This window comes from Rattus norvegicus, chromosome 10, assembly GCF_021556685.1.
Source record: "Rattus norvegicus strain SHRSP/BbbUtx chromosome 10, alternate assembly SHRSP_T2T, whole genome shotgun sequence".
Taxonomy (NCBI): domain Eukaryota; kingdom Metazoa; phylum Chordata; class Mammalia; order Rodentia; family Muridae; genus Rattus; species Rattus norvegicus.
The window spans coordinates 35,367,761-35,384,492 of NC_141543.1; the positions used below are offsets into that span (position 1 = coordinate 35,367,761).

At 43.1% G+C, this 16,732-nt stretch overlaps 1 protein-coding gene across 22 annotated transcripts in view; it reads left to right on the forward strand.

The window, feature by feature from the left end:
* Ebf1 (EBF transcription factor 1) overlaps positions 1 to 16,732 on the forward strand; it is a 389,987-nt gene that overhangs the window by 279,856 nt on the left and 93,399 nt on the right. For 11 of the 22 annotated variants that reach the window (XM_087569389.1, XM_087569400.1, XM_087569384.1 and 8 more), the window contains one exon: positions 10,476 to 10,606. In XM_087569389.1, coding sequence (XP_087425515.1) covers positions 10,476 to 10,606 — 131 coding nt within the window. 22 annotated transcript variants of the gene reach the window in all.

Sequence of the window (16,732 nt, forward strand, 5' to 3'; positions counted from 1 at the left end):
TGCCTCGGCGGCTGTTCTTGTGAAGAGAAGTACAAACAGGGAGTTATTTGCAACGGCGAAAAGCAGGGCCCGTCGCTTATGAAAAGCTGGGCAAGGTTGAAAAGGCAGCTCAAGTACAAAACTGAGGTTCCTTAAAAAGTCACTATCTATGCTCTCTTGCATAATGGCAGCGGAAATTCTCCAGGGCACTTCTGCCCAACCGCTTATACAGAAGTTGTGTGAAGACGGGCTCAGGAGCTGCTGCTGGCTCTAGGAGCAAAGCTGAACCAGGATGCATGCACGTGCCTCTGCTTTACATTTATTGTTTGATGAGTCAAGGGCAGCATTAGTCACTGCAGCAAGAGACTCAGAATTAATTACTGACTTGGGGAGGAGTCATAGGCTTGGTGCCCTGGTGGATTATGGGTAGGAATCTAGCCTCTAGTCCTATGTTGGCTTGGGCTGTGTTTTGCATAATATTTTGAATTAGCAAGAGGGTGGCATGGTAGAATGAAGGGGTGGTAAGTGAGGGTCACAAATAGGACCAGATTAAAATGACATGTGTGTTTGCAAATGTCCCAGTGAATCTCATTACTTCTTCGACTAACTTTAGTTAGAATTTTGTTTCTGACAAAAGTAAGATTATATAGAAAAAAAATCTGGATGCAAATTCTTCTTATAAATTAAAGAGCTGCTAAGGCAGGGTCCATATACTCCAAGGTCAGCAGTTATATCTACTTCATGTGTCCTTTTCCTGTCGAATTAACTCCCTGCCTGCTCCTGTGAGGGCTTGTTTTGTAGTCATTTTTGGCAGGATTTGAAGGTATCACTCCTAGCAGCTCTCCTGGAATGTGTAGGGTACCTCAGAACTGGCAGTTATGATTAACCGTTAGAGACTCAGTTATCTAAATGTGGTCCCAAGATCCGTGCTGTCTGATAGAACACTGTGAAGATGAAGTTCTACCAGTGTTTTTGTCCAGTAACTCCTCACCTCTGGCAATATGAGTAATATGAGAAAGTAGAGAAATTTTCATATTAATCAAACATCAAATAAGTTATTTGTGGATGGTGGCTCCTACATCGGGCTAAACAGGTTAAATTATGAGGTTGAATTACAGTGAATTAGCCTCATGGATAATAAAATATGAAGGGTAAACTCTGAGCCTATATATGTGTACATGTCCATGTTACAGGAGTAGATTTTGTGTGTGTGTGTGTGTGTGTGTGTGTGTGTTTGTGGTGTATGGCTATGGTGGTGGTGTGGTGGTGGGGTCTACAACTTAGAACCATCTATTTCCAGAATGGGAACCACCCCTAATCCCCTAGTTATAATTTTTGTGAATTGAGATCAAAGAGTATACGCACACATTCTAGCAGCATACTAAAGTCTGGATAGGAAGTTTCGCTGTGCTCTGCCCTGTAAGTTGTTCAGGGAAGGGAACTACTTAGACACAACAGCCATGCCTGTATCTGGAAAGGCTAACTTATTTGATGGTCTGCTGTGTCCACAGCCACATGTGTGGAATGACTGTGAAAGAGTGGATGGGATGTCCATAGACCGGTGCTAGATTACTCTGGGGCCCTTCTGCTTTTAGGGCCAATGCCCATGGCAGGTGTCTGTCACAGTTCTCTTCACGAACATACAAACACATCTACTGGTCATGTGACTGCTGTAAGTGGCTGATGAGCAAGGCTCTTTAAGATCCTTCATTCATGTAATGTAGCCATATATTCATACCAGGTGTAGCTGGGAAGTTTGTCATAGCCCCTCTCCTCTAGGTGGTTCATCATTGAGGCAGAGGTGGTAATTCTAGACCCACTACAGGCAGTGCCTTTTGGTGGTTCCCCGGCTACTAACCTGAGTGCTCCCATAATCCAACTGGTCTAGTTGAAAGACTAAGTTGGTTGGCTACTGTGTCTGAGGATACGCAAGGAGCATCAACTGAATTAAATTCAGTTTATTCAAGATGGATCTATAAACTACAGCCTCCCCAGGCCAAAAAAGTACTCCAAGAAACATACAAAATCTATTCCAAGAAACATACAAAAATCTGGCAGAAATGACAATGAGAATAGTAGCCTCTAATTGGTTTTAAAACGCCTAATACTAACCCTCTTGTAGTGAGGGCTGGGGAAAGCCCAGGTGACTCTTTTCTGTCCGAGTCATCCATTCAGCAACATACATCATCTGTATACATGTCACCACACTCATCTCCCTATTCTGCTTTTTCAGGCAAATGTCCCCATCCATACCTAGGCTGACAGTACATTAAATAAACCCTAAAATTCAGTAAGGAGAAGAAACCTTGGGGCCAAAAACAAAGAGTAGGTCTGAAATGCTTTTAAACTTTTTAGCGCATTTTTTTTTCATGTGAACCAAGCCAGACTCCTGTAATGTCAAATCACGTGCACGCGTCTCTCCTTTCCCTGAACCCTGAGTCCTGCTCCCAGACACAAGAGAGCTAAAAATTCATATTCCGCTGAGGAAAGGCAAGCCTTGGTGAACAGATGGAGTGGAGTTCAGCATAAAGGTTTAATCCTATCAGGCTGATTCCTGTATGGCCATCTGGATAATCCCACACACACATTCAAGTCCTGTTAAAAATACGACTCTAGCCAAGATTAATGTCACAGATTTTCCACTGGACATGTTCATATTTGACTTTATGATTTTCCCAGCCTAGGAAGATTGCTTGTGAATAAAGGCTAGTGTATTCCTTGAAGAAGTGGCTACATGATTTTATTGTGGTTGTTGTTCAATCTGGAAATGGTTTTCCCCTTTCCTTAATATCGGGTGTTTGTGGGGATGTTTACCACTCCTCTGCCTCCTTGGCTCTCCTTCTTCAAACTGTTCATACAGCAAGTTAATTAGGAGAAAAGGGTAAAAATCATTTTGTGCAAAAAAGTTTCCCTAGTTGGGAAAAAAAGGGAATTATTTACTCATGGTGTCCTCAGAGGCAAGCAGTTTCATGACTGCTTCGACAAATAGCACAATTGGATCCATGAATAATTCATTCTGAGGGTTTGCCTACCCTCCATGACTATTTCCCCATATTACTTAGCAATGGAGTGGCTGACAATCACAGAACAAGGGGAGGAGAGAGAGCTCGTGGCGACATTTGCCTTTCACTGTTTCAGAATTAGAATTCTGTGCATTTTAATTCTGAGTCACATGCGAAATGCAAGTTGGAATGGAGTGTATTCAGCCCTCCTTGAGTCACAAAATTCTGAGCTTCTGTGTGTATTTAACAAACAATTTTTGTATATTATGAAACAATGCTTTGTTGCCTGTCATTAAATCCAAAAGCCTTCAACAATCTTTCAAGTGCAATTTAGAAGTTATAGGCACATCAAAATGTCAAGATTTTTTTCCCCCACAGCTAAATTGTAAAACAGCCCTGAAGAGCAAAAGTGAACAAGAGTTCTGGATCTCAGAGAGACAGACTTAGAAATTCAGAACCAGCTGCCCTGGAATGTTCCAGAATACAGTTGTGACCACACTTATGCCCTTCTCTTGCTCAGGCTCTGCTGTGCCCACTGGTGGCACTCAGAACCTCAAAAGAAACAAGAAAGCAGAAAATTAAGTAGGAAGTGGAGAGCGTGTGGACCGGGTCTGTGATTGGCAGGTGGCATCTCTTGGGCCAAGTGGAGGAGAACCACTTCCTGCCTTTATAGGAACAGTCTTTGGAGCAATGTTTCCATCTAGTGACTGGGAGGTTTCTCCTTTCCTCCTTTTTCAGAGCCATTAATGCTGTCAGAGCAAGGGTTTTTTTTTTTTTTTTTCTGCCAGATGAAGTCACTTTGGGATAAAGGATGCAAAGCACTTGAAAGTCTCGATTTCCTCATGGAATATTTAATAGGTTTAATTGCATCTGGCATTGAGAAACCTCTATATCATGGCGTGCATTTCCCTTTAAAGTGACAAACACCACACACACACACACACACACAGAGAGAGAGAGAGAGAGAGAGAGAGAGAGAGAGAGAGACAGAGACAGAGACAGAGACAGAGACAGAGACAGAGAGAGAGACTCTTGTATATAAAATACTATAATTCTTTTGCAAAGCAACATCTAGATGTTTTGCTAGACAAAGCAGTAAATGCAGATCAATAGCAAAATGAAACACACTCTAATAAGTGATAAAATACTTAACTACACCCTGTGTTTGCAGAGGACCATAAAGAAAAGCAGAACCAGACCCAGGTAACTCCTCAGAGCAGCATGTGTGTTGCTGTAGCTTTTGGGAAAGGGCTGTGTTTCTTGTGGTTGGGGGGCACCTGTGGTGGTGGTGGTGTTTGCCTTCTGCACATGGGTCCGCCCCTGGCGGGTGGTAAATGCCTAATGTGGTGTTGTAGTGACTACTAACTTCTCAGGCACACTGTTGGAGGACATTTGGCCCAATAACAGACCCTGTGCATGGTGAGGGTGGAGAGGGCTAGCCTTCCAGCTAGTGTCAAACCCTCTCTCTGGTCCCCTTCTTGTCTTTAATTGATTGCTTGGAAACAAAGGAAGAGTTGGGGAAAATAATCATTTCCCTCAAACGAGTAGCATGACAGATTATTGAGACGGCTCACTGAGTAGAAATGGGGATCCTCTATAGCCCAAGAGCTTCTGGAATGGGGTTACTCCCAAACACAGCATCATTCAAACCCAGCAGATACACAGGAGAGAGGTTTGATGAGCGCACAAAGGTACCATTGGAAGGAGCTCAGCTCGGACTGGCAAGATGATTCATCAGGTAAAGGCGCTTGCTGCTGCCAAGACTTACAAAGACAAGTTTGATTACAAGTAACCCACATGGAGGAAGGGAAGAACATACCCCCTCACGTTGTCCTATCGAGCTGAATCTCCTGTGGTCACTCCACACTCTACGTGTGTACTCTCGAATGTGTATAACACCCCCCCTTCACCGTCAACAGACAGACAAAAATACGTTAAAAGTTAAAAGAGTCCAGCCTACAGGTTTTGCATTTTCTGCCAAGCATCCACCCTTAGAATGTTAACAGTAAAGATGCTGCATATGAAACAGTTCTGATACATTTCCTGATGAGCATTCATTTCAGACAACTATCTTCAAGAAGGAAAACAAACGACGATAACTCGCTCTGCTTTGGGATGTTGCAGTGTCAGTCCATTCAGCTAACCCACTAGCAAGTAGCTAAAAACACTTAGGACGGTTTGATAATAAACCGTAGACAAACTCTATATAATAAAAATAGAAAAACTCCAAATGATGAACACACAGGGCACTATAGTAAAGAAATGAACTCCAGTTACCAGAAGACCAATGATAATAATGATAGTAATAATAATAAAAACAATAATAATATAACGACGATGATGATGAATGGTTATGGTAGAAACTAGCATACAGAATACCTGATATGGGGTTGGCACTTCCTGTGAGTTTTGTGTCAAATCTGTGAGGTCTCAACCTCTGGAACCTACTTCAGTCTCCATGGAGCAAATGACTGTACTAAATGGTAAATGTAGAATGATAGAATTGATGTCCGATGGATTACCGGTCTTCACTAAGATCCCAATAAAAGCTGGTGCTGTTCTTGCCACCTCCTCTGGGAGGCTTAGCTAGGTACCTGCTTCTTAGAATTGCTTGTTCATACAGGGCTGGTTGGTGGACCATTAGCGAAATGCATCTGACATGTCTCATGCATAGACACAATGGAACCAGAGAGCAACCTTGTACCTACTTCACAGTTCACAGTGAATTCCAGCAGGAGACATAGACTATGACTTGAAACTTCCTGAGGTTGTAAATTTTGCCAATTGATAAGAGTATTTTTTTTCCCCGTGATATACAAAGATGGGAAAGGAGGGAACAGAGCCACAGAGCACATCTCTACTGAGGCTTCTGGCATGGGGCAACAATGATGGCCAAACGCTTATTTTGGAAACGAGATCTTATAGACCTTGAAGCTGGGTCATCGTTATGGCTGCCCTAATAAGTGAGGCATTGGTCAGAGCACAAAGGGATCTCAGAGGCAAACACAAGAGCAGCCCCAGGACCCTGCTGATCGGCACACACACCACTAATTCATCTCAATGGGCAGGCACCTCTGAGCTCAATTAACCCTTATTCCCAAGGCCACCCATAAACCCTGAGGTAAACACGGCTCTCCAGACCCTGGCTTTCTATCAATGAAATAGGTCATTTCTATTGGAGGCCGAGCTTGTAAATTCACCTTGCTGATCAAGAGCTCAGTGCTCCTGGTTGCGAGAAGGCAGGCGCCAGCATCCTGTAGCATTGATTTCTATAAGTCAGACAGTTTTAAACTGCTGAGGGCATCGGTGATTTCTTCTGCCTTCTGAAGTGATTCGAAGAGAATATGCATGTTCTGGAGGTGGGAGAGGTGATCAGAAATGTCCCCAAGTGCAATTGTCTGCACACACGTTATGTACTGGAAGCTGAATGATTTCTCTCTTTCCCATTCTTTTTTTTTTTTTTATTCTTCCTTTCCTTTTTCTTCTCACAGTGGCTATTGTTCAAAAGCAAATTGGAAATCTGGTAATTAGGCCCTGACTCACGGTGTAGTATTAAAGTCCTGAGCCAAAGTTCAACACCCTGAAATGAAATTTAAACCAATTAATCTGTTAGATTTTTATCGCTTGTCCGTGTTTTCTCAGCAATTCCCCCAGCACGTGGCCTTTGATCAACTCTCATACAAACGCTAAAATGTGTGCCCGCTGTTACCAAGACAGAATGACATTAACATGGTCCTCATAAAACAATCAGAGCAGAGAGGCCCTCAAACAGGCAGGGCATAGTAATATTTAATAAAAGCGCACACATAATCTTCAGAATTAGCATTTTGTGCCTTGCAGTACCTTTGGGAGAAGAGCTTTTATTTGTGGAGTGATCATTATAACAAAGAGGCACTACCTAATAATTCCCACTTTAATTCTGCGATGTGCCAGGAGCATTTCAGAGCCATTATGCTAAACTGGTGGGGTAATCATGCTATTGTCACAGTTTGAAGGAAGGAAAATCTCGACTTTGGTGGCTGGTTAGGGGTGGGAGAGGCATTAAAGAAAAGAAGGGGGAAAACTTTTATTTTTAATGAAATTTAGAACCAGAAATGGGTCTGTTGCCCTTGTGGACAGAGTGCGAAAATGTGTGGATGAAAAGGAGTCTTTCATTAATTAAACCATGAATTTTCTGGTTTTCTTTCTTTCTTTTCTTTCTTTCTTTCTTTCTTTCTTTTTCTTTCCTTTTTCTTTTCTTTTCTTTCTTTCTTTCTTTCTTTCTTCTTTCTTTTTCTTTCCTTTTTCTTTTCTTTCTTTCTTTCTTTCTTTTTCTTTTCTTTTCTTTCTTTCTTTCTTTTTCTTTCCTTTTCCTTTTCTTTTCTTTCTTTCTTTCTTTCTTTCTTTCTTTTTCTTTCCTTTTCCTTTTCCTTTCTTTCTTTCTTTCTTTCTTTTTTTTTTACAAAAGTAGTCCTGCTTTCAAATCTGTTCCTTCACTTCCTATTTCATAATGGTTATTTGGAGAAAGACTGCTATCGATGATCGCAGCGCGGTTGTTAAACTTGTGTAAATCTCCCCACTTTCAAATTCTGCTGAATCCAGCTAGGGTGAGTGCTAAAGTAGTGAACTCTTTCCCTGCCTCTGAGAGTAGCCGGTATCAGTATTGAGGCAGGTGAGGCCACAGCTGCCAGGAGGGCCGGCCAGCGTCCTTAGACAACTTGCCAGTGGGATGGAGGAGAGACCCAGGGTCTCTGAGCAGCCCAGCTGATATTAGGTGCTTGACTGAGTTCTTTTTAGTATTGATTTGCTCTCAAAAGTACAAATGTCACCACGTGTCCTGCTTCACTGAACTCTTTCCTCGTATATTACTATAATATATGCTCAGTGGAAAAGCCTCAAGCCATATAAACGTTAATAGAGTAAAAATTAGCAGCCTTCCTTTTCTGTCAAACCCAATCCTGTCATATTCCCTTTCCATAAGGAATCACTGTGGACAACTGATGTACATCCTGTCTTCTAGACCTTTGTCTAGAACACCTGGTCATGTGTAATCTGAAATTACACACACACACACACGCATGCATGTATATGAAGGTTCACTATATATGATTTTTCAAATTATCTGGAACTCTTTTTTTTATTAGTTTGTATTGTTGTTACCTCTCAAAATTTTCTCTCTGAAATCCAGAAAGATAATATTGGCATTGGTTCCTTACTAGGGCTCAATGTTCTTTCCTCTGGCTTCTGAACAGCTGTTCCTAGTATTTGAAAGCAGGGCCACTTTCCTTAAGTTCAAGTATTTGCAAGTGTGTGTAAACATACCCTCATACACTCTACTCTCCCATGTATCCCTCCCCTCCAAGCTCCCACATCCACATACACCCAGACTCCCCCTCCCACACACAAAGATGCACATATAAAATCTTTGTACTTTATAAATAATAAGTGGATAAACAAAGAAAGGAGTCAGATGCAAAGTCAACAGGTCTTGACCATGTGATTGCCAAACCTCTCCCATGGACGAATTTCTTTTGGATACTCAAATATGCCCTTCCACGTCCTTTTCTGCTATGGTGAGAAGTTTGGAAGAGACATTGATTGTCTGGACAATTATGTCTGTATCTCAATAAAATAAAATAAAATAAAAAGCAGAAACCCCAAGGTTAATAGACGCTAATGTAAAGATCATTTTGTACTCTGCACAGGCAAACACAGCCCCAGCATTTAATGACACCACTGGAGCCCATGTTGTTTTTCAACTACATGGGGCTCTAACACTTTTGTATGGGATCTTAGCACATAAGTATATTGAGTTATAAATCAATTTTTAAAAAGTGGATAATGGTAACCAAATGTTTTCAAAATGGTTATATATTACGAATGTTTCATAGTTGTTAAATGTAACATATCTGTTTTATAAACAGCTTGGAATCCTATATTGTACTGTCATTGACTCAGAGGCCCTTAAACAATTGCTGTCAACATTTTAAGTTTTTGAGGAAGCTTTTTTGTAAGAAAAGGTCTCATGCCCTTGAGGCACCGATCCGCCCCCCAATCCCATGTAGCAAAATTTGGGCAAGATTGTGCAGTCCAGTCATAGATCCTTTATATGTTCTTGATTAATTGCTTTGTTTGGGGCTAAAATGCAGGAAAGTAAATACTCGAGCTGCCCCGTTTCAGCTGCAGATGCGTTCCTGTGAGTTCAGCCAACACCGAATGTTTGGTTTGGATGTTTTTAGACTTCTCTGTGCAAGGTTTTGAGGATTAATTTGAATGAGGACCAAGGCCATCCCACTTGTTTGTATGGTGGCACGTGAACACTGGTCCCGCTGGGATGAACTTAATGTTTTTTTTTGCTTATTACACAAGACTCTGCCAAATTTGACAAAGTCCAATACTAATTATTATTATTTTCCTAGCACTTCCCACTCACATTTAGAATTAACTGCTGTTCTCCTTGGCGTCAGTGTTTGGGAAGTCCGCCTTGAATACTTAATGTTCATGAAAGAGAACGGTCTCCTCTCTCTTCTTGCACAAACATCTCATTCACTTTCCAGGCTTGCTAAGGTGCTGTCTGTGGCAGTAATCACTATCAGAGCGCCAGCATGGTCCTGATGGGTTAAAGATCCTTTGGGATATCCAGTTCCTTCTGAGAGGTTTCAGAATCATAATCTGACCAGCCCACGTATGTCTAGTGGTTCTGTTCCTAGTACTCCATGCTCACTAGGACATCCACCTCCAGTCTGCTTGCAGTGACAACATTTGCAAATTATTTCCCATCTCCAAAGACCATTTGCAATAAAAAGAGGAGAGATAAAAGATCTTGGAAAAAGTCAGCCCTGGGTTTCCATGCCCAGGAAACACAACAGAGCCAAGGTCATGAAGACAGTCTGCTGTTCAGCCAGGCCACAGCTATTTGTTTGCAATAACTCACCTCAAGTGACCTGCGACTTTGGGAATATGAAATGGTACCCATGACATGTACTTGAAAATAATTGCAGTGATTCTCAGTGAGGGTTGTTGCTCTGTTAATGTTACAGAGAGAAAAGCGCGGAGCAAGGATCTTTCCTGCTCCAGCCTCCTGCACGCCCCGTTAGCTTTTCATCAGATAGGAATAGTCACCCAAGATCATAGCAGCTCCAAGTTCCTGAAGCACCTTGAGCTTTGAAGCAATGCTATGACTTCCACAGCATTCTAATCGCTAGCATCGTTAAGTTCAGGCTGCCTCCTGTGTTTAGTTTCCCAAGCTTTCAAGGCTGATAAAGATTTGGGTGAAATAATATGTGCATCTCAATAGAAACAATGACAAGGATGTCTTTAAGAAAACTAAAGTTGCCCCCCCCCCCCACCCCCAGGATTCTGGTCCTGACAGGGCTAAGAAATGCTGAGATCTGGAGAGACTTTCTGTTACTAAAAAGATAAAAGATTTTTTTTTCCTTTTTCTCAAGTCTCCCATCATTAAAGTTTGGTTCTAACAGCAGACTCCTTCTCTTTTTCATGTGTGTTGAAAAGCAGCTACTCCCTGTATCAAAGCCATCAGCCCGAGTGAAGGATGGACGACGGGAGGCGCGACTGTGATCATCATAGGGGACAATTTCTTTGATGGGTTACAGGTCATATTCGGTACCATGCTGGTCTGGAGTGAGGTAGGTGTTGTCTGAACATTAATACCTAATAGCTTGGTCTAGTTGAAGACACTGTCTATACTTGAATTTCTAATAGGATGTGTAGGATTGAGTGGTCCCACTCTGGGTGGCCCTCCTCCAGTCCACAGAACATTGGGAACTAGGAAAGGTGGACTGACTTCCCCAGGAAGCAAATGCTTACTGTTGGCATCACTTCCACCTAACTCATGAGCACCACCAGAGCTCTCTGTTTGGTGGTTTGTCCTCCTGGGGTTGCCATAGGGGGTGAAGGCCCTTTTGTGTAATGGGAAGTGGAAAGACGATACGAGGTTATAAAATCTATAGGAAACGCTCTCCAAACTTTAGCAAGTCAGTTATGCGTGGGTATTCCATAGATGGAATCTACTGTGGTTTGAGCTTCAGAGACTCCTATTCATATGTCAGTCATAAGGCAGGGAGCTCCTGACTTACTCAGTGACTCTCGACCAGAGTGAGTCACTGGGGGACCCTGAAGAGGCCTGGGTTTTTCCACAGTGGGAGCATACAGCTTTCATGTACTTTATAGTGTGACACCTACCATGTGACCATGACTGTTCTGTGTGTGCAGTTCTTTCAGCGTGGTGATGTGACCTGGATGATATGTCATTAGCATTTATTTAAGATCTCAGAACAAGAGCATCACTCTTTCAGGATATCACAAACAGACCCCTCTGTTATCAAGTCTGGAGCCTAGGTATCTTATCCAGATCCTTCAAAGTCCCCAGTTATCTCAAAGTATAAAATAAAAGCAGAGTTGGGACTACAGGAGACCACAGAGGTCACTCCATCCCCCTTGCTTTCTAAGTACTGCTACCTGTTCCATTTTATGGAGTCTCGGGATCTAAGTATTGTGCTCAGCACTTGAGAGATTTTAACACCCTTCTCTGTGTGTGACAACCAACGACATCTTGGATGTAGCTTTTCTTGTTAAGTAACTTCAGCCTTAGAGATAAATAGCCGTCCAAATAAGAGTAGCGACCCAGAGGGTTCAGAAGGACCAATGTGTTTATATCCACACAAAGAAGTAAGGGTCAGCCTTGGAGTGGGAACCAAGCTTGGTGACTTCCAGTCCTGCTTGTCTTAGCAGGTGCCACCATTTGGCTCTTCTAGATGCTCTATTTGTTTTCTTCTTGGAGGGACCACGGGAATGAGCTGAGAGTTGGCGGGCATGCTTTCTGGACTAACAGACCAAAGTGGAACTCATCCATTTTAAAGCTATCCACACACTCTTTGCACCAGCAGCCATCCGCTTGATGAGCAGTCGCCCTTGCCAGCGTGCTGTGTAGCCTTGGTAGTTGAAGGCTCTGGCCAGAGCATTGAAGCTCTTATGGAACTGAATCAGAACCAGCCTCTCAGTCCATCAAACTAACTGTTATCTAAGCTGGAGCATTCTGGGCAGGAAAAGTCTACTAAACCTGTCCTGCCAACTGTACTCCATTTTCCCTTGGACGCATCAGGGACCACAGGAGAAGGATCATCTCCACGGTTTATTTTGTTGCCCACTGGTGTCCTCAGCCTGACGGGAATGGTGGCCTATATGAGATCTGTTTTTTTCTGGGTTTGGAGACCCACATCTTCAACATTTCAGTCACTTTTTTAATGGTTTATCAAGAAAGATAGGGATGGAAAAGAATAAACTCAAGGTGGTCCTTTGATGTGTGTCATGGAAATCAGATGGGGACTGGATTAGGAATCAGAACGGGCAACAAGTGTCATAGACTCAACAAAAGACAGTTGATTCAAGGTATCCTGAAGAGTCTTGTGCCTATCCCAGCTCGAGGAGGCTGTACCTCAGGTTAGCATCTAAGATAGGCTAACCACATTGCTTCAGAGGATCTGTTTCCATATAATAAACCACACAGAGCACATGAGAAGGAGCATCCACAGGAACAGTGTATCTACTTTTCTCCTTCCTTGGGTCCCCACTGCCACTGTTATGTGGGCACCTGAGCCTGCTTCACATTGCTTAGGCAAGGTGGCCTCCAGGAGGACAGCATCAGGCTCTCTGCTGGTTCTTTGCTCTCCTCCTCCTCTGAAGTGTCCTAGGGAGCTATGTCTTAAATTAGGAGTTCTGTCTTGGCAAAACCTCATACTGCGATTTCTAAGAGAATTTAGCAGATATCCTTGTAGAATTAACAAGGTCACAGGCAGGTCCTGCAAGACATCAGATCTGATCCATACAGTGTAATCTTTAAGATGTAGACATCCTATTACCAAGAACAGCTATAATCTGAGCAAGCGAACAATAAGAGAAAGTGGAAATGCGGGGGGGGGGGGTGGGGGGTGGGGGAGGTCCAGAATAAGCCAAGTGATACCATAGCAGAGTCATAGTGAGAGCCACGGCGGAGGTGTCCATGGCAGTTAATCATAAACTTTAAACAAAAGATAATGAAGCAAACATGAAACCTTGTGGCCACCTTTTTTTTTTGTTTTGTTTTGTTTTGTTTTTGTTTTTTTGATGGAGCAAAATAAATTAGGAGTCAAGGCTTGGATTGGATAGAATCAGAGCTCAACATTGTAAGATCTGGTGCCTAGGAAAAGCTCTAGGAAAACACACTCTAAGTAGCTGCCATTCTTTGAGCCCCTACTTCCAGCCAGGCAGCGTGCCAAGTGTGTGTGATGGCTGTCATGCCAGTCTGGGGACGGCTGCACACAGTGCTGTTCTCTTTCAGGGACAGGAGCTGGAGCTTAGGTAACAGCTGGTAAGTTGGTCGGCTACTAAGTCTTCCCATGCTAAGGAGAGCACTTGAACTCTCGAGGAGGTCATCCTCACAATGACTTCTGCTTCAGTGGGGACCATGGTCCCTATCTGAAGATCTTATCTCCGAAGAGTTGTGCACACACCCTCTTCCCGTGCTGGGTCCCTATCAGCCAGTCTTATGGAAGTGACATGTACACTCTCATGGAGGAAGAACCTTGGTTTTCTAGCTGTGCGTTAACGTTATGTTTGGAGTCATTAACTTCTATGGAGAATTTATCCTTATGAAAGAAAAGACACATGTTGTAGCCAAGGAGCAAGACAATTAACCTGCTTGGGCTCCTTCTCTAGAACTGCGTCCCTGTTTATCCAATGTCTCAATTCCTAACCATATGATTGGTGGGCACGCCGTCTCTAAAATCCAGCGCGTATCATCTGGAGTTAGCATTCTTTAAAACATCTTCTCTCCATTCCCAACCCCATTGCTGGGCTGGAGCACTGAGGAAGGCGAGCCAGGGCAAGCAGATAGTGATGTAGGTTAGCAGCTGATGCTATTAGGTGAGGTCTTTTTTTAGCTGAAGAATTAAAAAGGAAAGAAAGAGTCAGAGAAAATAAGACCAGCGTAATTTACCCTCAACTGTGCTCTTCCCCCAACCGCATCATCTTTTGCAAATGAGTAGTTTAGCTCGGCTCCCTGCTGCCCCTTGAGGGTTGGGAAAGGGAGAGGTGGCACTCCATGGGCGCCTCCTTCTGTGTGTGCTCACCCTCACAGTATTCTCCTGATTACGGTTTCCATCCTTTTGTTCTCTTTTTTATTGTTTCTTCCCCCATCCCCTGTCCTTCCGTTTACCCAATTGTTTGACTCATATTCTTAAGGTCTTCTTCCCCACTCCCAATCACTTAGAAGAAAATGCATTGTAGTGTTTATGTATAAATTGAGGAAAACTGCCAGGGTTGGTGAGAGCTAATGTCGAATGTGGGGTGAGTCTTTTGTTTTGTTTTGTTTTTTTAACTTGACCAGAAATGGGCTTGATGCTTTTGCTTTGCCACTCACAGGGCTGAGGTGTGGGGAGGGGCCTGTGCTACTGTTCTCTACAGATCAGCATCTTTCACTATCTCTTCTGAATTCCTTCAGTTTTAGAACAACGAGTAGCAGTTGGCTTGCCTGCCAGTTGTCTAACACTGGGAGAGGTACCACAGGCAATTAAAGTCAGGCTTTGTGGGATCTGCTGTTTTACTTGGAAAGACAACTTGCTCCCATGAAACAAATTAGAGAGTTGCATAACATTTATATAATCTAGTATTAAATTTGTGGCTTGCAATTCATGGCAAGGTTCTAGAAGACAGAGGGAACAGAGGCGTCGGAAGGAGATGGTTCGGAAAACCAATCAAGTCCCAGTTATGTTTGGATGGTTCTGTGGTAGATATTTTAGGCTGTCACAATCTTTTTTTTTTTTTTTCAATCACAGAAATAACAAGGAGGATGCACTCTAAGGTATTTAATTGGCCTGTTTTGTTTGTTTTGTTTTGAGTGCAACCTTGCGATTGGCCAGTTGGGGGTGGGGGTGGGCATAGGGGAGTGGCAGATTATATTCCAAGCAATGGTGTAGATTTATGGAGGTTAGTCGTGGACAAAAAGAATCAAAACTGGGCAGTAACTCTAGTCTTATTTCTCAGAAAATAGGGATTTATTCAGTCTTGGTGACTGGACCTCCGTTTCCCCACTTGGAAATGATTCTATATTGTATCTTCTTTAAAACCACTTGTAGGACAGCTCCTTTTCTCTAGAGTATTCTCCCCAGAACTCCCCCACTAGAGCCAGAAGTAGACAGAGATGTGGGCAGGAGGGACCTTTCCTTTCTTTTCTTTTCTTTCCTTTTCTTTTCTTCTCTTTTTCTTTTTCTTTTCTTTTCTTCTCTTTTTTTCTTTTCTTGCCTTTGGACTACCCCTGGCAGCACACAGATACCATGCCCATTTGCAAAAGGATTCTTAGAATAGCACGGGAACAATTTAATTAGCCATGACGTTGACTCTCCCTATTGCTGCATCTCCAGTTAGTTCTCTCTCTCAGTTTCTCAAGCCTCTAGTATTTGCTCCAAACAAGACGTCTATATCAAGGCATCTTCCAGCATCTTCCAGATAGCTGCATGGAATTCTAGCTTTTAGGGGTATTAATAGATGCCCCATGCCACATGAGAGAATGAAATTATTTTTACCCCTCTACTTTTGGTCAATATTAAATGAAACATATTCAGCTTATCCTTGGATCACTTTTGAGTGCCCATCATACCCCGAGTCCTTAGGATCCGGTGTTCAACATGTCTCAAGCTTCTGTGACTACAGACCCTTCTTCTTAGGGATCACCATATAGGAAAGCTATTGGTTAGGGCTGATGTGCATATCTTGATTTTATGATAAGAAGTCAAGTTATAAAATTCAATGGTGAAAGCGATGGGGGCTGGAGAGACATGAGAAAATCGCCCGGGATATTTGCAGAGAATTATCCAGATTAGACCTGGAATGCTCTGAACCATCGTTCTTTAATTCCGCAAGGCTTTGAACAGACTTTCTCTCACGGTATGGGTCTGGTTTCAGTCAGTGTGCGCTTGGCATTAGATGCCATGTGATTTTGTAGGACAACTCTATTTAAAGATTAGTGGTACCCTAGGCTCAGGCTGGGAAAGCCAAGACTCCATAGCTACATATGAACCAATTAGCCTCACCCATGGGGTGCATGTTCTTCTCTTCAGCCAGAGGAAGTGTATTGTTTGAACCTAGTTCTTGGAGAGTGAAAGGAGGCTGCCCTTGGGTAGGGAGAGGGAGACTTTGGGTGGATGGAATTAGGTAAATGGCAGCTTGTAGGGGCCTGGGAAGGAATTCTGCAACTTGAAACCCCAACCCGGAAATGGGGGGTTTAATAGCACCATAGTGCTTTTTTATCTGTCCACACTGTTTGCCCTCCTCCACATGCAAAGCAGAGAGGGACAGCTATCAGGGAAACAGAGTTTGCTCCCTGAATGACGGATATTCAGGAACGGATGGCAGTGACACATGTATATAACCTACAGCAAGTTTCCCAGGACACTCTGCCCGGCCTTGAATTTTACTGGACCTCATGGAGAGTTACAAAGCCTGCAGGAATGTGTCTTAGACACAAAGTAAGGCCTTTTTACTTGGAGAGGAAGAGAGGTCTCCAGAGTGGCAACATGACTTGTCTCAGGAGCGTGTGAGCATCTCCATGCTGAGGTTACAGACCAGCTCTCTGGAAACCCAGCTTCATCCCTGTTCGGCTTCAGGTCCTATCTCATTTTCTCATATTTCCCCCCGTAGTCTTCGAATACACTTTCATGAGTGTGTCAAGTTTTCCCAACTTGGTACTCTGTATCTCAGCACGCTCCTGCCTACCCACA